At 54.1% G+C, this 20,600-nt stretch overlaps 1 protein-coding gene across 5 annotated transcripts; it reads left to right on the top strand.

Annotated features, from left to right (window-relative positions):
* The first annotated feature begins 1,885 nt into the window (after positions 1-1,885).
* On the top strand, positions 1,886-19,094 carry LOC111144771 (DnaJ heat shock protein family (Hsp40) member B12). 5 transcript variants are annotated; one of them, XR_002640425.1, is made up of 10 exons: positions 1,895-2,098; positions 9,725-9,896; positions 10,618-10,763; positions 12,159-12,344; positions 12,463-12,542; positions 13,618-13,727; positions 15,313-15,485; positions 15,987-16,084; positions 17,260-18,524; positions 18,645-19,094. XR_002640425.1 is itself a non-coding variant. In XM_022499219.1 (9 exons), exons 1-8 carry the CDS (start codon positions 1,966-1,968, stop codon positions 16,106-16,108), a joined length of 1,122 nt encoding a protein of 373 aa, XP_022354927.1. In that variant the 5' UTR covers positions 1,886-1,965; the 3' UTR covers positions 16,109-16,138; positions 17,260-19,094. The 5 variants fall into 5 exon arrangements, 4 of the variants coding, with proteins under 4 accessions (XP_022354927.1, XP_022354925.1, XP_022354923.1 ...); XM_022499219.1 differs by having other exon boundaries at positions 1,886-2,098; positions 15,987-16,138; positions 17,260-19,094; XM_022499215.1 differs by having other exon boundaries at positions 17,260-19,094.
* The last annotated feature ends 1,506 nt before the right edge of the window (positions 19,095-20,600 follow it).

The raw sequence follows: 20,600 nt of genomic DNA, 5'->3' as shown, positions 1-20,600 counted from the left end.
TCCCAGATTTAAAAAAACAAAACCAAAAACTTCTCCACGTTCCTCTCCACCACCAATCCACTTCTTCCTCACCCTCAGTCTCTCGAATTCATTCCTAGCAGGTTTTCACCTTTACCATCCACTGACAGCAACCTTGTCAAGGTCACCACTGACCTCCACATGGTCACATCCAGGGGTTGTTTCTCAGTCATCCTGCTGCTTGGCCTCCCCACAGGGTTTGCCAAAGTTGGACCTTGCCCTCCCTCTTGAAACATTTGCTTCACTGGACTTCTGAGAACTCATTTTCTAACTTACAAGCTGCTTCTTCATCCTCCTTTCCTGGTTCCTCTTCCTCTCCCAGACCTGTAAATAAACGAGCCACAGGACTCAGTAATCAGACTAATATTCTTTCCTATCTACCCTCTCTTCCTCGATGCATCCAGGGCCAGAACTGTAAATACCATTTGCCTGCCCTTGTCCATTTGTCCCAGAGCTTTAATACCATCTGTTATCTTCCAAAATTGTATTTTCATCCCCATCTTCTTCCCTAAACCCTACAAATATGCAGCTTCCTACTTGACATCTCCACTTGACTCTAAAAGGCATCAAAAACTTAACACACGCTGAATCAGACATCTAAGATCCCCTCTACCAAACTGCTCCTCTCCATCTTCCCCCGGTTTCTCCAGTTTCAGTAAAGGCAGCCTTTGTTCTCACACTGACCAGTCCAAAACGCTGAAATATATTCTCAACTCCCCTCTTCCTCACATCCCACCTCCAATCCACTGGCAAACTCGTTTGATTTCTGTCTTCAAAATATATCTAGAATTTGACTACTTCCCACCACCTCCACCATTGCCCTGCTCCGAGTTACCAGTAATTCTCACCTGGATTATAGTAGTAGCCTCTTACCAAATCCTGTAGGAAAGTCCAGTAGAAGGACGGGAAGTGACCAGTGGAGTTGGCAATGTGGGTAACCTTGACAAGACTGCTTTCACTGGAGTGGCAGCCTTGAAAGAAAGCCTGATAGAACGGATTCCACTCTGCAGTGTAAATCTACATGCTCCTTGTTGATCCTGTAATAACTCACCAAGAAAATTTCCGTGTCAGAGCCTTTGCAAACTCTTCCTTCTGCCTGGACCATCGTCCCTCCAGAGAGTCGTATCTGGAGTACCTGCTCTTTCTCCTGAATTCAGATTTGTTAAAATGCCAGCTTCTCAGAGAGTTTTCTGATCAGCCTATTTAAAATATCACCCACTGGGGCGCCTGGGTGGCTCAGTGGGTTAAGCCTCTGCCTTCCACTCAGGTCATGATCTCAGGGTGCTGAGATGGAGCCTCGTATGGAGCCCCGCATCCAGCCCGAATGGGGCTCTCTGCTCAGCGGGGAGCCTGTTTCTCCCTCTCCGCCTACTTGTGATCTGTCAAATAAATAAAATCTTTAAAAATAAAATAAAATATCACCTACCACTCTCTATTTCCTTTTTTCTTTATTTTTTTCATAGCATTTGTCACTATCTGATTATTTCGGTCTCCCTGCTACCTCCCCACCCCCCCCCCCCCCCCCCCCCCCCCCCCACACTAGAATGTAAGTTCTATGAGGGCAGGGGCTTTGTTTTGTTCACCACTGTACACCCAACCTCGCAGTATCTCTGGAACGAATAAATAAATGACCTTCGTCTCAAACTCACAGAGTTACTACCAATAACGTGCAAGCATATGCAACTTTAAGACCTCCTAATACGACCCTCTGGAATCCAGGAATGTTGGTCGTGCACCTTAGTTAATATCTCTCCTAGCCGTCCCCCTCTTAGAAGACATACGGTAGCACTTCCGCCCTCGCTCAACTCTCGCTCAAGTCTCGGAAAAGGAGGGGCGAGGGGTTTGTGTCATCATTCTGCGCCCGCCTGCCCCGCGACGTGCCGGCTGCTGGCGCAGCCCTCCGCTCGCCCGGCCTCCCCCTCCCTGGTTCCGCGCTCTGGTTCCGCCATGGAATCCAACAAGGATGAAGCCGAGCGCTGTATTAGCATCGCCCTCAAGGCCATCCAGAGCAACCAGCCCGACCGGGCGCTCCGCTTCCTGGAGAAGGCTCAGCGGTTGTACCCGACGCCGCGAGTTCGCGGTGAGTGTGAAGTGCCAGAGAGGCAGAGGGGACATTGGAACTGATGGGGGGAATACGGGAACGGACCGAAGGGAGCAGTTGGAGGAGGGGGAGGGGTAGCGAGGCGCGGCTACGCCTGCGCACTGAGACGCGCGGTGGCCGCTGGGAGGTGTAGTCTTTCGCTCCCACGCCTCTCCGGGACGCTGGACACCTGATGACAGGGACGGCCGCGACTTCAACTTTTTGGGCGCTTGTGGAACCCTCTAAAATTTGGAGTTACCGAGAATGAGAGGCGCTGGCGGGCGAGAGGAAGGGAACTTATCTGGAAGCGAAATCGAACTACTTTTCCCAAGGGGCCATTCGGTGGCCCAGGGCCGGTTGCCGGCCTGGGAAGTATTATAGTTTAGGAAAATAAACATAACTCCTCTGAAGGAGAGAATGGGTTCTGGGGAGGGCAAGGGGACTTCTGACCTTCCCACGGCCTGGAAAGGCGTCTTCATATCTTCATTCTCTGGCATGCCTCCGGGCGAGGGTCAGGGAACACCCTTCCGAAACTAGAACCTGCCTTTTTCCCTCGCTCCACACCACCGCCCTGGGCCCGCCGCCCTGAAGGCTGCCCCCTCACTCCTTCTTGGAACCTCTTCACCCGCCTTTGAGATTCGGGGCTTGTTGAAGACGCTGGCCCCGTGTACCCCACCCACCCTCGCCCACAAGAACCCAGCAGTGGCCCCCGTGTGGACAGCACAAGGCTGCTAAGTGTCCCCAAGCTGGGACTTCGAAACCAGGGAGGGATTCGTGAGGTTGTCTCAACTACTCAGCATTTCACTCTAGCTAGGAACCGTCTTTTTCTTTAATCTAAGACTTAAGAAGTTTTTCTTAACCCAAGCTGGAAGGGAGAAAGATAATCCAGGGGCACCAGGATGGCTCAGTGGGTTAAGCGTCGGCCTTTGGCTCAGGTCATGATCTCAGCGTCTTGCAATTGATCAGGCATGAAGCTCCCTACTCCCTCTGCTCCCCCTCCCCTGCTCCTGCTCTCTCTCAAGTAAATAAATAAAATCTTAAAAAAAAAAAAAAAAGAAGTCCATTAAAGATACAGAGATCATACCAGCAGTTACGATACTGGTGTGTAACAGGTACTCCGAATCAGATTAAGTTCTTGTCCTGAGTGCTACCGTGCGATCTTTCTGAGCTTGGGTTTTCTTAGCCGGGAAATTAGAGGGTTGGTGCAGATAATGTGAGTAACAATAATACCATAGAGCTTCTCTGTTTAGAAAGCTCTTTTGAGGGATGCCTGGCTGGACCAGTCCACAGAGCACGCAGCTCTTGATCTCGGGGTTGTTAACTGCAAGCCCCATGTTGGATGTAGAGATGACTTAAAAAAATAAGTAAATCTTTAAAAAAAAAAAAGAAGAAGAAAGAAAGCTTTTTCAAATACATTTTCTCACTTGAGCCTGCCCTATCAGGGAGGCAGAGCAAAGATCATTATCTTTGTTCTATAGATGAGGAAGTATCTCAGAGGCAAGGGACTTGCCCAAGAATACACAGCTAGAAATTGGAAAGTTCTGTGACTCTATAAATGTTTAATAGGGGAACAAAATGAGAGAGCAGTCAGCCTCCTAACCTTCTTTGCCCACATTTGGAATTGAGAAAGGTGAACACCAGCAGAAGAGGCCACCTGAAACACTTGGATTTTCCTCCTTCCTGACTACAGGTTGCTCTTTGGCCTCTTTGCCTTCTCTTGGAGAGGGTTTCAGTCTGTATTTGCCAGAGCTCCTGAGGTAACCTGCCCAAGGAGCTTCCCTATGAAATAAATCACACTCTGTAAGAGGGGAGCCTAGGCGGATGGGCAGCTAGAGGCCCGCCAGTCTCAGAATCCTGTTTGATCCTGATGCTTCTGGGGACTCAGGAGCAGGTAGCCAAGGAAGGATGGTAACAACCTGGCCTTTAGGGCTCTTCTTGTCAGCAGCCTCCTGGGCCAGTTTGGGGGCTTAGACTGGTGTTCTTCCCCAGGCTCAAGAAATGGAATTTGCTCAGGCAGAATAGTCAGCTGCATGATTGTCGTATTCCCGCTATTGTGGAGAGACTATGCCTCATGCCTCTCTGTAAACTTAACCTTGCACCCTCTGTAGCCCTATACTGAACTGACAAGGACCTGGGGTTAATGTAGGCCTGGGATGGAGAAATCTTAGTTTAAAAAAAATATTAGGTAGTTGTTTACACTTGCTGTGTGAGGTTTGAGCTCATTCCAGGTGCTTATTCAATGCTGCAGACTTTGTTTTATTTGCAAGGTCCTCTGCTTGGGGCTAAGCGCATATATGGCAGGATCAGTAAGACATGATCCTTCACCTCAAGGAGCCTGTCATTTAGCGAAGGAGACACAGTTACAGAAAAAAGGAGGCACAGTGTTAGATATCCAGGCCTGAAGGATAGACATGAAAGATCCAGTCCCTGCCCTCCGTGGGTCTGTGAGCTGGCGTGGAGGGCTGGGCATGGAGCGCTGAACTCTGAACTACCAGCAGTCTCGTGAGAGACTTAAAAATAACGGCAGCACACAGGTGATGGAAAATAATGGTAGATCACAGTGAGGGAAAGCTTCAGGGAGGAAGACAGAGGCAACATTTGAACTGCACTTTGGGGGCGCCTGGGTGGCTCAGTGGGTTAAAGCCTCTGCCTTCAGCTCAGGTCGTGATCCCAGGGTCCTGGGATCGAGCCCCGCATCGGGCTCTCTGCTCAGCAGGGAGCCTGCTTCCTCCTCTCTCTCTGCCTGCCTCTCTGTCTACTTGTGATCTCTGTCAAATAAATAAATAAAATCTTTAAAAAAAAAATGAACTGCACTTTGGAGGAATGGAGCAGACTTGGAGAAGGACATACTGGGGAAAAGACACGGAGGCTGGGAGCTGTGAGGTTTGGGGGAGAGGGTTGGGTGGAGCAAGATTTGGCAGCTGTGGAGGTGGTAATTTGAGTATAAAGAGGATTAAGGCTGGAAAGTAGGATGGGGCCAGATTGTGGAATTCCTTTCCTACCAGACCAGGATATTCATTTTATTCTGTAGTTGGTGAAAAGACCATTGAAGATTTTGAAAGCAGGACTAAGACAAAGGTACCATTCTTAAAAGAGAACAGAATGAAGGGTTAATGAAAGGGAAGAGAAACTGGAGTCGGAAACCATTTGGGAGCCCATTCATTGCAGTGAGTAGGTCAGGAGTTCCGAGCGCCTGAGAGAAGGCAGTCCAGGTGAGGATAAGGTCCTTGGGGAGGAGGCACTGTGCCTTGTGTGAGAGAGGTATGCTGAGGAGAGGTGGAGGCACAGAATCCAAGCCCGTGTGCCCGGGGAGAACACAGGGCTGAGGATGGTGGGTGGGAAGAGACGGGCAGAGTGCAAGGTACCAGTGGCTGTTGCAAAGGAGCTGTCAGCTTGGAGCTCGGGAGAGAGACCTAGGTTCCAGCTGAAAGTCTGGTCGTGTCTGTTTGATGGCGCCCACTGGAGCCCCGCCTGGCCGGGGTCACCGTGGGAAGGTGTAGAATGCGCATAGCATGTTGCTACAGACACCGCCCTGGGCCACATCTGCCCTTCGCCAACGGACAGAGACGGGGAAGCCACAGTGAGATGGAACAACAGGAAGAGGCGATCTCGGGAGAGGGAGCAGCCAGGTGGCCACGGAGTGGTGTTGGGGAGGTGGCGAGCAGCACCATCAGGCCTCATGGAAAAGGGCAAGTTGGGAATTAGAAGGGAAGGATCAAGAACACAGGTAGACGATGGGTCTAGGAGAGGTGGAAGGACAGACAGCAGGGGGAAAGGTTAGGGTGAAAGGAGACTCCGCAACCTTGAAGGGCCGAGGGACCTCACAGTGAAAAGGCCATGAGGGGATTTCAAACTCGTGCTGCCGGAGGTGGGACCAATGGTGGGACGCTTGTACTGTGGAGTAGTAGCCGGCCCTAAGTGGGGAAGTCACAGGGCAGGGCTAGTGGGGCCGGTCAGTCCCTTTCTGGGAGTTTCTGTCCAGCAGCTGGACACTGGGCATGGCCTTTGCCTGAGCCTTAGCAGCAATGGTGGAAAGTACCAGCTTTTTCAGGGTGCCAATGGGAACCTCCTCAGTTTCCCCAGCATCCACAGAGCGGGGTATGCCGGGCGATGCTGCAGCTCGGGCTGAGGGTCCTGGGGGAGTCAGGAGGGCCATGCTGGAAAGGCCAGCCTGTGGGGGAAGGCTTTTGCTTTCAGGGTGTCAGCATGAGAGACGGTTTGGGGCTGCTAAGGTCCAGGGTGGGGCTGTCCGTGCAGGGTCCTCAGCCCTTCCGTTCTCCGAACCGTATTCACGCCTTAGAGCAGCCCCGGGAGGGCAGAGACGGCGCCCTCCCTGACGGAATCGATAACGTGGCTGCTTAGCAGAGGAGCCGCGCTGTCCGGCTCCGCTCCCGGGCTGTTGCCCTACGCCGGCCTCCCTCTCCCGGCTCGCTGTGAGCGCTGCAGGCACCTGGACAGCGCCTGGAAATGAAACGAACAGTAACAGAGAACACTGAACACTGGCCGAATGTTGTGCTAAGTCCTTTATATGCACTTGCTCAGCTCCTCTGCTGGCTCCCTTGAGGGAGATACAGTTTGACATGAAGAAGCTAAATTGACTTGTCTGAGACGACCTTGCTAGCGAGCGGCCGAGCCAGCTCTGAACCCAGGCAGCCTCACCCTCCAGTCCGGCTTTGAGGAGGGGCCACCGCTGGTGGCTTTGGCCATAGAAATGCTCTCAGCCCTGCCTCAACTGCCACCTCTCCCGCTGCAGTTCTCATTTCTTCCACCAAGTTCCTGTCTTTTTATTAATATATATATTTTTAAAGATTTTATTTATTTATTTGTCAGGGGGCGGGCACAAGCAGGTGGAGCGGCAGGCAGAGGGAGAAGCAGGCTCCCTGCTGAGCAAGGAGCCTGATGCAGGACTTGATCTCAGGACCCTCGGATCATTACCCAAATTGGAGGCAGACACTTAACCAACTGAGCCACCCAGGCTCCCCACCAAGTTCCTGTCTTTTTGGATGTCTGGCTGCTTTACTGCAAGGGCAGGGGCAGGATTTAAACACAGCCTTGTCTGTCTAACTCCAGAGTCACGTTAAGCTGTTCTGTGTCATACTGTTTCGTGACATTTGCGAGGCAGTCACATCCCACAGCTCTGGCAGAGGCGATGTCCAGGCCAGAAGAGAGACCTATTTGCCAGCAACCAGAAATCTTGATTTGCCAACCCAAGCAGGAGCCTTCTGTGTGTCCCCGAGCACATCCATTCCCCTTTGGGCTCCCTTTCCACAATGTAAGGGTATTAGAGTGGCCGACTCCGTGTAACTACTCTGAAAAGTTTCCAGAATCTTCCCTGAGAAATACTAGAGCGAGTCCATCCCATCTCCTGGCTGATGTTCCCATGTATCTGTGGCAGTTGAAGAGTTGGTTATGTTGTCCTTGGAGTACATTAGCTCAGCCTGGACCCCCGAGGCTTCCAGAGAAACGGAAATAAACAAGTTCTTTAAATACCCTCCACACCCAGCAAGCCATCTCCCCCCGCTGTCCCATCTTCATCAACATCTCTTCATCTTTGTTCCTTCTTTTGCTGTTCCTCGCTGCCTGGATGGAACTGGCATCTGGGAGAGCCTGAAATCTCACGGTTCCAGCTGGGTCCCAAGCCAGCTGAGTGCTGACAGTGCTTTCCTAAGCCCTGGAGCTCCCCGGCCCCACCTGCTCGGTTCCCCTCCCCCGCCGGCCAGTTCATCAGCTGGTGTCATAATAGCAGCAGCCTCTTATTTTGAACTTTCACTCGGTGAGTTTCTGTGCCAGGTGCTTACACGTTATCTCACTTCCTCATCACACATCCCATTACCTGTGTATCCCTTGGGAAACTGAGGTTCAGACAGATTTTAGATTTTTTATCGGTCAGGGCCATACTGCTAGGATGTGAGATTTGAGATTTGAATCCCAGACTTTCTGAATTTAACTTCTCTTCTCTATTTGGAATGACTGTGCTGAAAGGGGTTCCCCATGCCGAAAGCCAGACTCAGGCAGTCTGGGATAGCATAGTTAAGAACAGGGTTTTGGGAGCTGGGTTTCCAGGGTTTAAGTGCTGCGTGCCCAGCTTGTGCATCCATGGGCCAATGCATCAGACACACAGCTCTTTTTTATAATGAGGATGGTGGTAGTGAGACAAACCTCTAAGGCCATTGTCAAGATTAAATGAACTGGTATACACAGAGCACTGTGTCCAGGCCAGCCTAACACACAGCAAGCAGTCGGGATGAATACTCCTCCCAGTGCGCACTCCTGGGCTTTACTGCAGAAGTCCTCCACCTCCCTCATGCAAGGCAGGCTCGACCGTCAGCTCCTTTCCCAGTGAGATCACCTAAGACAGCAGAGGCTCAGAACACAGTGGCCCACTCGAGGCCTGCCACTGGCCCCTCATGTGAGGCCCGGGGATGTTGCTTTAGAGGGTGTCTGACACCCAGCACAGAGCGTTGAGTCCAGCCGGGGGCACTGCTGTCCCTCCTCAGCATGGTGTCCTGGCTTCCCAGGGCCCTGTACCCTGGGCATGACTGAGGTTTCCAGAACTGGTTCTGTGCCTGGAATAAATGGGCACAGGGAGCTCCTGCCAGAGGTTTGGGCTCTTTCTGATTGAGAAGCAGGAACCACGGAGCTGGGTTTTAGTACTGGGACCCTGAGGGTGACAGCTGATGTCCTACTTAGACTCTGAACATTGAAGTAGGGTGTTTGACACGGCCAGCCATTTGAAAAATGTAAAGAATAGCAAGTAGCAGAGGTGATCTTTATCCCAAGTCTCCTACCATCTCTGGCCATCTGAGGCAAACTCCTTGCCTCCATCCCCTTCACAGCTAAGTAATAGCCTCCAGGAGCCTTTCCCACCAATCCCAGCTGAAAAAGATGGTCCTGCTGACTGGAGTCCCCACTGAGGTGGGCAGCGCACTTTGTCCATCTCAACAGAGTCTGTTAAACACATTACTTTGGGAGGTGCCTGCATGGCTCAGTCATTAAGCATCTGCCTTCAGCTCCAGTCGTGATCCCAGGGTCCTGGGGATCGAGCCCCACATCAGGCTCCCTGCTCAGTGGGGAGTCTATTTCTCCCTCCCTCTCCTTCTACCCCTCCCCCAGCCTCATGTGCTCTCTCTCAAATAAATAAATCTTTTAATAAATAAATAAATAAATACACAAACACACACACTAATTTGGGATTTTTAAAACCTGAAACTATTTATAGTATGTTTCCTTTTTTTTGCAGAGTTTTAAATTAACCCATACCCAGGAGCACCTGCAGTCTCAGTCAGTTTACAACCCTTGATCTCGGGGTTATGAATTCGAGTCCCATACTGGGTGTAGAGATTACTTAAAAATAAAATCTTAAAAAATATTTAAAATAACCCATAGCCTGACAACTCCTGAGCTCTGTGGATCCTGCAAAAGCAGGCAGCTAGCCTACTAGTGCCCACTGCCTCCCCACCCCCGATGCCAAAGTCAGGGATGGAACTAGTGGCTCTCCCGGAAGCAGCAGGTGGGATGCGGGATGGGGGTGGGGTCCTGGCTGGTCTCAGGACCAGGCCGCCCCTCAGTTGTGGCACATGGCCTTGCTGGAACGGGAGCCCTGAATGTTTTGCTTGCCTCACACAGCCCTGATCGAGTCCCTCAACCAGAAACCGCAGTCTGCCGGTGACCATCCCCAGCCCACAGACACGACCCACAGGAAACCAGGTGGGGCCGATGCCCCCTCGGCCAATGGAGAAGCTGGAGGAGGAGAGAGCACCAAAGGCTACACAGCAGAGCAAGTAGCAGCAGTGAAAAGGTAGAGGGGCCGGAGCCTGGTGCTGCTGGGAAGTTTCTAGCTCAAGAAGGCTTCCTGCAGTATGTCCCCCACCTCACATCTACCTGTGGTCCGGGTGGGCCCTGGGGGTCCTGAAGATGAAGGAGGTCCAGCTGGGCGGGCTCACTGGGCCCCGGGAATGCAGGCTGTCCTGTCCCCTCCCACCAAGACAGCCCACAGCAGGGGCTAGAAATGCTGCGTCTGCCGCCGGCTTCCTCTGCTGCCGGCCAGGCAAGCCTCAGCCTTTTCACACAGCTCTGGTTATCAGAGATGGGGCTTGGGCTCCCCTTCCAGCTTCTCCCCCGCCCCCAACAAAGACCCTTTCAGCCCAGAGCCTGTGTGACCCAGAATGGAGACAGGAGACGGCCATCCCTCCAGGGCTTGGGCAGGCCCCACGCAGACATGACAGGCCTTTTTGAGGCGGCTCCAGTGAGAGTGCCTCTTCGCAAAAGGAAATGGTTCCTGGTCTGAAACACAGCAGCTGTCCCCTCTGAAATCCAAAATGTATTCTGCTGTTTCCCCTGGGCCCTATCTGGCTCCCCATCCAGGGTGGAGCTCACTGAGGCTCCCTTGTCCCCAAGGTTTGACAGCTGACCTAGAGGAGCTATCAGCCGAGCCCTGCTGGTCCCCCCTGAGCTGAACACTGCCCGTGCCTCGGCCCCCTCACCTCACGGCCCTGGGCCCGCTCTACCCCTTCCCCCAGGGTCAAGCAGTGTAAAGATTACTATGAGATCCTGGGGGTGAGCAGAGGGGCCTCCGATGAGGACCTGAAGAAGGCCTACCGCAAGCTGGCCCTCAAGTTCCACCCAGACAAGAACCACGCACCGGGTGCCACTGAAGCTTTCAAAGGTAGGCCAGCCTCGGTTTCCGGCTGTTTGGCGTTTCTTATCTCCTGCCCTTGCCCTTGGGAAGGAATAAGAGGTTAAGACAACTTTTCCAGGAAGTGGCCTTGGACCTGAGTCCCCTGGGCTCAGGAGCTGCTTCCTGGAAAGAAAGTCCTAGCAGCCACCTCTAGCCTGCTGAGTCTGTCAGAGCTCAGAGGCACCAGCCCTGCCTCTCCTTCCTCCGTGTTCCCCGGGAGTGACAGGAGGGGAGCTGAGGCAAGAGGAGACCAGCGGCTTCACGGTCACACAGCGATTGCGGGTCAGAAGCAGGCCTCCTGACTCACTCGTGTGCATGTTCCCGTCTTGGGATCTTTGTAACAGTTTCCCTGTGCTGAGGGGCAGAGTAGCCTCAGGTCAGTGGCCCGGTGGCCTCATCACCACCAGCAGCAGCCACCAGCCCCACACTACACACACACTCGCATGTAACACACTCTCCCACGAGTTGGTGACCACAGCCAAGAAGAGGGCCTGTGGCAGAGCGGGTGACAGAAGGGTCCCCTGAGACCTGGTGTGCTGCTTCCCGGGCCCACCCTGGTTACTCCATTCTAGGCTGCTTCGGGTTGGGCCTGCTTGGTCTGGGGTAGTCTGCAGGCATCATCCCCGTCGGCCAGCCCCAGGGGGAGAAGGTGAGTAGGATTAGGTAGGCAAGGTAGCCATGGTTAAGGTTGGGCCATCCCAGACTTCTGCCTGCTGCCTGCACGACAGACACAGAGGCCGGAGCCAGCCCTGGGTCCTTGTGGGAACGAGAGGAGGGGGTTCTCCTTATTCCCCGGGGTTGCGTGTTGCAGACGCAGCTCTGACCCACTCCTTTGAGAGAGTGAGTTGCTTGAGAAGGAGCAAGAGACTAAGGACGACCTGGAGCTGGGTCCCTTGAGGCACAGGTTTCCTACCTGGGGGGAGACCTCATGGGGAGGCCTTGGGCCCCGGCCAAGGAACAGCAGCTGGGACCTAGACCCCAGACAGGAGAGAGGGCTTGGCAGGCCACACTACCAACAGTAGAAAAGTTTTGACTAGAACCTTGTGATCTGGCCCTTGCCAGCAGTTGCTGTAGGAGTAAGATAAGACCCATAAAGGGCCCCGGGGCATAGAAGAGGCTGGGCCATCATCTTGAGGTGGAGAGCGGGGGGCCTGAGTGTTAGTGTTAATTCTCCACCCGGCGCAGACGGCCTCGATCCATTTTGAGGTACTCCTGCCTGCCCCCCTCCTCTTACGTGCCCAGCAGCCCGACTTCTGCCGACCCAGAGGGCTCCCACTTCCTAAAATACCAGTTGAGTACCTAAAGGAAGGGAGCTCTTGGCTGCGGTGGGAGCCTTCCCTGCATGCCCTGGGTCTTCAGGCCTGACTTACACCTCCTTTCTAGCCATTGGCACAGCATATGCGGTACTTAGTAACCCAGAGAAAAGGAAGCAGTATGACCAGTTCGGTGACGACAAGAGCCAGGCAGCCCGGCACGGCCATGGGCATGGGGACTTCCACCGTGGCTTTGAGGCTGACATCTCCCCCGAGGACCTCTTCAACATGTTCTTTGGTGGTGGCTTCCCGTCTAGTAAGTACCCGGGCCTCCCGGCAGCCAGGCCTCCCTGGGGGTGATGGTGGGAGACTGGATGCCGGCTGCTCCCTTCCCCAGCAGCCCCGCCCCCTGATTCGGTCCCTCTGACCTCCAGGTAATGTCCACGTCTACAGCAACGGCCGCATGCGCTATACCTACCAGCAAAGGCAGGACCGCAGGGAGAACCAGGGTGACGTGAGTGAGAAAGGCATCGGGGAGAGCAGGGGAGGGCGCCAGGCCCCACCTTGAGTGCAGGGCCTGAAGGGGAAGTGACATCCCCAGCGGTCGTTCTGGGAGGACAGTGCCTCCACCATTCTCAGCCAAGGAGCCATCTTGGGCCCCCCCTTGCCATTCTGCCGAGCGACACCAGAGGGAGCCAAACTCCACAGTGCTGCCCAGAAGGAGTGGGGGTTTCCTTGGCCCCTGTTAGGGAATGTCATGCAGAAACTTCTCCACCTGCAGACAGGTTTGTGTGTGAAAGGCCTTTGAGCAGTCCATTTGTTCATAAGGCCACAGTGACGTTTTCCAAGCAACGGGAAGTGAAACGTGACGAGAGAAGTGTGAGGGATGACAAAGGTTGTTGACTCTTCTTGCTTCCTTCTAGCACTCATAAAAGATGGACACAAAAACTATAACCAGACAGTGCTTCAAAAGCATTTTGAATGCTACAGGTTAAAGAACAGCTAGCTGACCAACATTCAGATACTGTGGACAATTCCAGAGCATTTAAAATTATGGCAGACGGTGAGGGTCCCTCTGTTCAGTCAGTGTGGCCTTATGTGTTTAGTTATTCGTGTTTTAAAACTGTGTGTGTGTGTGTTTTGAACATACAGAAGAATTTTTAAAATCACAAATTATCATACAGTAAACAAATTTGTTTTTATCTACAATTTTTTAACTGGCAGTTTTTGAACTGGTATACAGTGAAGGCCTCCCTCCGGCCCTGCCTACCAGTCTCCTGGAGGCGACCGCTCTTGCTTGTGTTTTTGGTAATCTCTGACGAGCAAGCACATGTAGGTACCCTCTTCCTCTACGTAACTCCAGTTGCCATTTTGTTTTCATCTGGGGGAGCTGGCAGGTGGAGGAGCTTCCGTCTTTCGGGGGCCTGTGGAGGGGGAGGGGGAGAGAGTAGTGTCACGGCCTGTTTGCGTGGCAGCTGCCTCCTGCCGCTGGGGCTCCTTTGCGCCTGGAAAGCCAGTGGTGGCTGTGGCTGATGCCACGTTCCCATGCACGACGTCCAGCTTGAGTGACCGCTGACTCTTCCCTCCAGGGCGGGCTGGGGGTATTTGTTCAACTGATGCCTATCCTCATCCTGATCCTCGTGTCGGCTCTCAGCCAGCTCATGGTCTCCAGCCCCCCATACAGCCTGAGCCCAAGGCCGTGAGTACTTGCAGCCAGGGACGGGGCTGGGATGGTGGGCGGACAGGGACCTGGCATTCTCAGCCACCATCAGGGGCCTGCCTTCCCGTCCTGCGGGTCCTTGATCACAATGCAGAAATCTGGCTTATGGTCAAGAAAACACACTTTATCTGTTGAGCATAAGTTCTTGATCTTTTAGGATCATGGTCCCCTAAGAAAATGTCATGAAAATTGCAGTTCTCCTCCCTCAGACAGTACACATGCACACAGTATTGCGCATGATTTCACAGGCTTCCTGCTCCCCCCATCTGCTGAGATAAGAACCTCTGCTCTTAAGTTCTGGTTGGGAGCCTTGGGGCCATGGAAAGAATAGGGGCTCTAGAATCAAACAGAGCAAAGGAGGCTTTGAATCCCAGCTACTCTACTAACTAAGCAGCTGTGTGACACTGGACGACAGTCTGAGCTTTGTTTTCCTCATCTGTGCAATGGGGATAACATCTATCTGCTTGTGAAAATTAAATGAGTAATATACATAAGATGCTGGGCTCGAGGCGCCTGCTGCAGGCTCATTCGGTGGAGTGTGCAGCTATTGATCTCGGGCTCTCGAGTTCGAGCCTCATGTTGGGTATAGAGATTACTTTAAAATAAACAGGCAAAATGTTTGTTAAAAAATGCCACGCTTGCCAGAAATGTTCAACAGTGTTTGTTGAATGAATATATGGTGAACTAGGGCAAGTTATTTGGCCTTTTAAGGTATCAGCTCCCCTCCTTTATTTCCAGCACCTGGCCCCATGTCGGATACATACATAGTTACAGAGTGGGTGCTCAGCTTCTACTGGTGGAAGCCCTTCTGCTCCCAGAGGGGCCTTGCCCTATCTGGGAGCCTGGAGGCCTTCCTCTTGGCCAGCAGGGGGCAGAGTCGGGCCACTGGACCAACACAGGCGGCCCAGGCTCTCTGTGGCCTGTTGCCAGCCAGCCCTTTGCTCTGCGGCTGGAGAGGCAACAGAGGGCAGGTGTAGGGGCTGTGCTGCCCCCAGCACTGCCTTCTGTCTGTGGCGTGTCAAGGCTCTTCCCACAGACTGCAGAGCCTGTGGGTAGAGCTGGAAGGTGGGACAAGAACTGGAAGGCCACAGCTCCTTGGAGTCCTTCTGTCATGTACTTCCTAAGCCTCTTAACTCCAGACTGGGATTCCCAGGTAGGCAGGCAGGCCGTGGGCAACAATCGCCTTAGAGGAGGAATGCGGAGATAGAGGCACGGGGAGCCCGACTCATACCTCTAATCAGAGGCCGAGGCCTGCCTCCCCTCCTGTGCCAACCAGGGCCTTTCATTAAGGGGCTTCTCCCCACAGGCCCCGGTCTGCAGGGTGGTAAGCAGACAGCCTGAGGAAGGGCTGGCCAGAGCCTGGACCACTTGTATGGTGGGGGACACCCTGCCATTCCTTCAGACCCTCATTTTGGGTGTTACGCGAGTCACGCTCTGGTCAGGAAGAAAGCAGGTCCTCCCATGGCCTGTGCTGTATGTCCTTTTGGGGAGCCATGTCATCCTTTAGAACTGTCCTGGGCCGGGGGGCCTGTGCCCACTCTGTGCCTGATGTATTTCTGGCCAGGTCGGTGGGCCACGTCCACAGGCGAGTCACTGACCACCTGAATGTCGTCTACTACGTGGCAGACACCTTCTCTAAGGAGTACACAGGCTCCAGCCTCAAAACAGTTGAACGGAACGTGGAAGACGATTATATCGCCAACCTCCGAAACAACTGCTGGAAGGAGAAACAGCAGAGTGAGTGTGTGGGGGTCGTGGGGACAGAGCTTGAGAGCAGGGAAGAGAGGCCTGCCCACCAGGGATTTGTGGACCCAGCACCTGGAACGGCCTTGTACCAGCCCCTCCCAGTCAGGAGCAGGACCCCACCCGTTTCATGGGACCAGGAGCCGGGGGCCACCTGGAGATTTCCTCCAGGTTCCTGTAAATCACAGCCATCAGCCTCCGTTTGGCTGCCAGAGGTAAGGATGTCAAGACAGACCAGAGCACGTGTCCTAGCTGCTGAGTGATGGGGCCTCCAGCTCTGTCTGTGGGACCCAAGGGTGGTCAGACCAGGGTAACAGCTTCTTTCCCTCTCACAAGTTGGGACCAAAGTCCAGGGTCATTCCTAAAGGGAGGCCAGCTCTGCCCCAGCTCCAGGGCCTGTAACAGCCTTTCTCCTGCCCCCGCAGGCTGGGCAGGTGCTCTGGTAGCCTTTGGGAGGACCCAGGTGCATCCTAACTCTGCCCTCTTGCTTTGCAGAGGAAGGCTTGCTATACCGGGCCCGCTACTTCGGTGACACAGATATGTACCACAAAGCACAGAGGATGACCACGCCGAGCTGTAACCGACTGTCAGAGGTGCAGGCCTCCCTGCATGGATAGTCCTGGGCCAGCCACGCCACCAAGGTCCAAGTATGCGCCAGGGCTTCCTCTGCCCTGCAACTTCTGGCAGCTCTGGCCCTGGTCATGAGGCGGAGGCAGGTGGGAGGGAGGGAGGGGGATGGCCTGTTGATGACAACTCCTCGTCCCCAGCCTGACCTCCCGCCTGCAGTGTTGGGGTAGCTCTAGTGTGTGCTCAAAAAGCAAGGTCTGTTTCAGGCGTCTAGTACTACTGGGAATGTGGGGAGCCGAAGAGCCAGGCAGAAGGGGGAGCTCAGGGCCATTGCTGAGGGCCATGAGTGCTTCCCTGGTCTCATCCAGTCCCCCAAGTCACCGTGGCCCTTTCCCAAGTACAGCAGACTATTGTCTGTGCTCTGCTTTTTAGACCTCCAAGTATCACTGGTCTCAAGATAGGCCCCCCCAACGCCCCCGCCTCCCAACACACACACACATACACTCACCACCTGACATCAGGAAGAAACACGTGAGCATGGGTGAGCCAAGATCCCATCCTCTACTTCTGCCCTTCCTGGCAGGAGGAGATAGAACAGGTTAGATGGGCAGCCCCACAGTGGGTCTGGGAGGGAGCCAGCAGGCTGGGAGCAGGAGAGACCACTCACCCTCTGGTGGAATCACAGGCAGTCTTTCAAGTGCTAGTACAGCCCGCCGCCTGGAAGCCACAGGCATTCGGCCTGTGCAGGCATCTGACTTACGGTCTAAGGAAGAGAACAGAGGTCATGAGTTGAGGGTGGAATGCAGAGCCTTTAGTGCAGAAGGGGGATGGGGGGTATGCCGTGTCACTGGTAGCAGGCTCCCGCCTCCTCCACCCCTGCATGTGGGTAGTGAGCTCTGTTTCCAGCAGTTGCCGGCGGGGACAGACGGGACCAAGCCCAAAGGAGCGTAGGCAGATCCAAGAAAGGTTCTTCTCTGTGTTGATACCTGCCTAGCCGTCCTCTGCCTGTGTCCCCCCTCGGCAGGGGTCCAGCTCCGAACGCGGTGCTTTGAGGCCATCTGCTAGCGCCTCCGGGAGTGACAGTGCAGGAGGGAGACAGGTTGGGGCGAGGTGGGCAGGCCGGCAGCCAGGAGGTTGGCTTGTTTGTGGAGGCTCCAGGCCACGTGATCAGCAAGCTAACTGCTACCACTCTCCTCCGCAGACCATGAAATCCCTGGAGAATTTTTGGTGACATGCACTGAGCCAAGGTGATGGACTGTATATTTAAGGAAAGACATAAAAAGAAAAAAAAAATTAAAATGGAATTGGAGGCCGAACGCCACACAGCTGCCCTCTCTCTCACCCAGTAAATGCTGAAAGCTCTTAGGACAGGAAAACCTGCCACGGGGCTGCTTCCCTTCCTCCCAGGGCTGGCAGAGGCTCAGGCTCCACTTCGGCTCTCTCCTAGGATACGGAAACCATGGCAACGAAAGTAGAATGTAAAACTTGGAGCAAAGGGCTGGGGGAGGGGGCGCCCAACTGCCTTCCTCCCCCTCCTGGGAGCCACCACCAGTCACCTCTCCGTGGAAGCCAGTCAGAGGCATTGGCCAAGGATAGGAGGAGGAGGAGCGAGAACTCTCCATAGAATGTAATTTTCAGAGCATGTATATGTACATATATATATATCTATTTATATGTAAATAGCATATATAAAGATATATATATATACATATATATATACAGTCTACTTTTTAAACTATGCAGGGATTTGGTTATTTAGCTGATTTCCTCCCTGTTTTAGAAAACAAGGCCTGTGTGGGGAAGGTCACTTGGTCCTTCAAAGGCTAGACATTGGCCAGAGCTGACAGCCTGAAAGAAAATCCCCTCAACCCCAGCCTGCTGTTGATGGCAGCAGTAATCATGATAGTGTAAGTCTAGAGAACTCAGAGGGTGCCAGGGTCATGATGAAGCTGGAGGGGAACAGGCTTTCAGGGGAGGAAGTGCCCCTAGGGCCAGGTACCCTGTCAGGATCCAGTCGTGGAGGCCCCCGGCTGCCTGCGGGTGTGGTACCACCCACCACAAGCTTTGGTCAGCTCAGGTGGGCTCTTGGGCCTGGAGCCCAGGAGCCTTCTGCCCCCTTGCCACAGAGAGCAGGGTTAGAGAGGGGGACCAAGTTCTGCCTGGCCACCCCCCCCCCACCTCAGTCCCAAAGTGGGTTTTGCCTTATAGATGCCACAGGGCACAGCTCCGTGTTGTTGCCACTGGTTTTTCCCAAGTCAGGCACCAAGGACTCCAGACGGTTCTTCCTCCAAGAGTCAGCCAGGCGGTGCCCAAGACCCTGGGGCAGCAGCCACCTCCTGAAGAAAGTCCAGGCCTGTGGGCACCTCTGTCTCCGCCATCCATGGACATGCTGCCACCCGGCCTTCTGTTGCACTTTGGACAAAGGCTGCATCCGAACCTGAAGGGTTTCCTTCTACTCACCTTGAAGTGAGGATTTTTCTCACAGCAGCAGTTGCTGCCAGGGGAGGGGAGGGAGGTTTTATTTATTCCCACAGTTTATACTGAGCCTTTTGGAATTACCGTTTTTCCCAAATTTTCCTCTGGCAGTGGGTGTGTCCTGGAGCCTGCCATCGTCCAAAGCCTTACTTCCCTAAGCTGCCAGCCAGGAGGCCATAACCACCCTCCCAGAATTTCTCTTGGCTCTTTTTTTTTTTTTTTTCTTTTTTTTTCTTAAGTAACCCCCAACGAATAAGATTCTTGCTGGGAAAGGAAGCTTGGTAAAGAAGTGTCAGATCGGATTTTTGAACGAGATCCCACCCTGTGATGCAACAGCCACCCCAGCTGGAGAGACACTAAGAACTGGACATGGGCAGGAGCGCCCCACCCTTGGTGGCCCCGGTGCTCTGCTGCCACCTCCCCTACCATCTGGTCTCCGTAGCCGTCCCCAGGTGGGCTGACCCATGTGCAATAAGAACATAGATCCTAAAGGATCCCCTGAGAAGCTGTATTTCTTGAATTAGAATTCTAAAATTGTACATCTATAAATATATGTTTATTATGTGATTGGCCTTGGTGGGTCTGCATTGAGCAGGGGAGCTGAGGTGGGACACAGCCCAGGCTGGACCACCAGCAGTCCTGGGTGACCAGCCCAAATGTCGTCCCCACCCCTTGCCCCAGCTGACAGCCACTTTGGTCACAAGTGTTCTTCCAAGGCTGACTCCAGGCAAAGGGGAAGGGGCTCAGGCCAGGATTCTGGGGTCCCTGGTAGCCTCTGCTTCCCCCGGTTCCTGCTCCCTCTCCATCCCTCCTGTGAGCAAAACATTGAGAATCTTCCCTCCTCCCCAGCTGGGAGCTAGAGCCCACTCTGGATCCAGAGCAGGGGGAAAGTTTGAGTTTCTTTCCATCTCCGCCTGCACAGTCTTCTAGACACACTTCCCACAGCCCGCCCTCCTCCTCCAGAAGGTCGGAGAAGTTAAAAATGTGGCTGCCCGAGGAGAGCTTTCTGTGAATGGAGCCACCGATCTGCCCGGGCCTCCCAGAGACAGGACCCCGCGGCCCTGACTGGCGGCCTGAGGCCCCTCCCGCTGCCTCTCCAGCCAAAGACGGCCAGGCTGCCTGGTGGTGCCACTGAAGCCGGGGAGCTCATTGGCTGTCCCTGCCCAGGGTCACCGCCGCTGGCTCTGCCTGGTCTGCGAGCTGCCACTTGTTAGCGGCAGTTGGCAGAGGCGTCGCCAGCCACCCCCTTTCACTCCTCCCATCCCCCTACCCTCGGCAGGCCAGAGGGGGCGGGCCAGACTCTAGCCGACTGTTGGCTGCAAAAAAAGCCTCTGACAAGTGTCCCCACCCACTCTCGGGTGGCAAAAAAACAAGCCACTAGTTCATCCAAGCTCCCAGGACCTGCCCGCTTCTCTGCTCGTCCCAGGCTGCCCCCAGCTCTCCAGAAGGGACCTGCTCCCTGGGGCAAGGAGCACGCGCCCTGGCCCACTGGAATCTCCTTGCCCCGAGGTCCCTGGGCAAAGTCACCCGGCTGTCCAGGGCAGACACCCAGATGGCGGTGCCAGGACTCAGGTAAATAGACTTGACACAGTGTCACTACCGGAGCAACTCAGAATCCTTACCAGATGTCACACCCAGAACAGGAAACTGAAGCCTGGGGAAAGGCAAGGTGATGCCCAAGGGTCCCCAAGAAATTTGCATGTCCTCCGGGTCTAAGTAGCAAAGCAATCATTCTGCAAACATTTGCTGAACTTGGATTCACTGTGCTCAAGAAGATTAACCCCACTTGTGTCAAGGTAAATGGTGGGAGGCCTGTCCAGAAGGGTGGAAAAGGGAAAACGGTACTTAATCTGAGGGGCTCAGGCTGGGGACAGGTTTCCCAGAGGGGCAAGGGCACCCTCTCCCACAATTACAGATGTGTCTGCCCCATTGTGACGGCAGCTTCCCTGAGTTGACATCATCCCCAGGAGACCACATAATAGACCAGTTGTTGGTTTTCAGTGTGGACCCCGCAGCTGCATCCATGTCCTAGCTGGGTGGCCCTGGGCAGGTCATTTAACCTCCCTC

The sequence above is a fragment of the Enhydra lutris genome, unplaced genomic scaffold, assembly GCF_002288905.1.
Source record: "Enhydra lutris kenyoni isolate GAN:26980312 unplaced genomic scaffold, ASM228890v2 scaffoldscaffold12, whole genome shotgun sequence".
Taxonomy (NCBI): Eukaryota; Metazoa; Chordata; class Mammalia; order Carnivora; family Mustelidae; genus Enhydra; species Enhydra lutris.
This window is presented reverse-complemented; position numbering and strand designations above follow the sequence as displayed.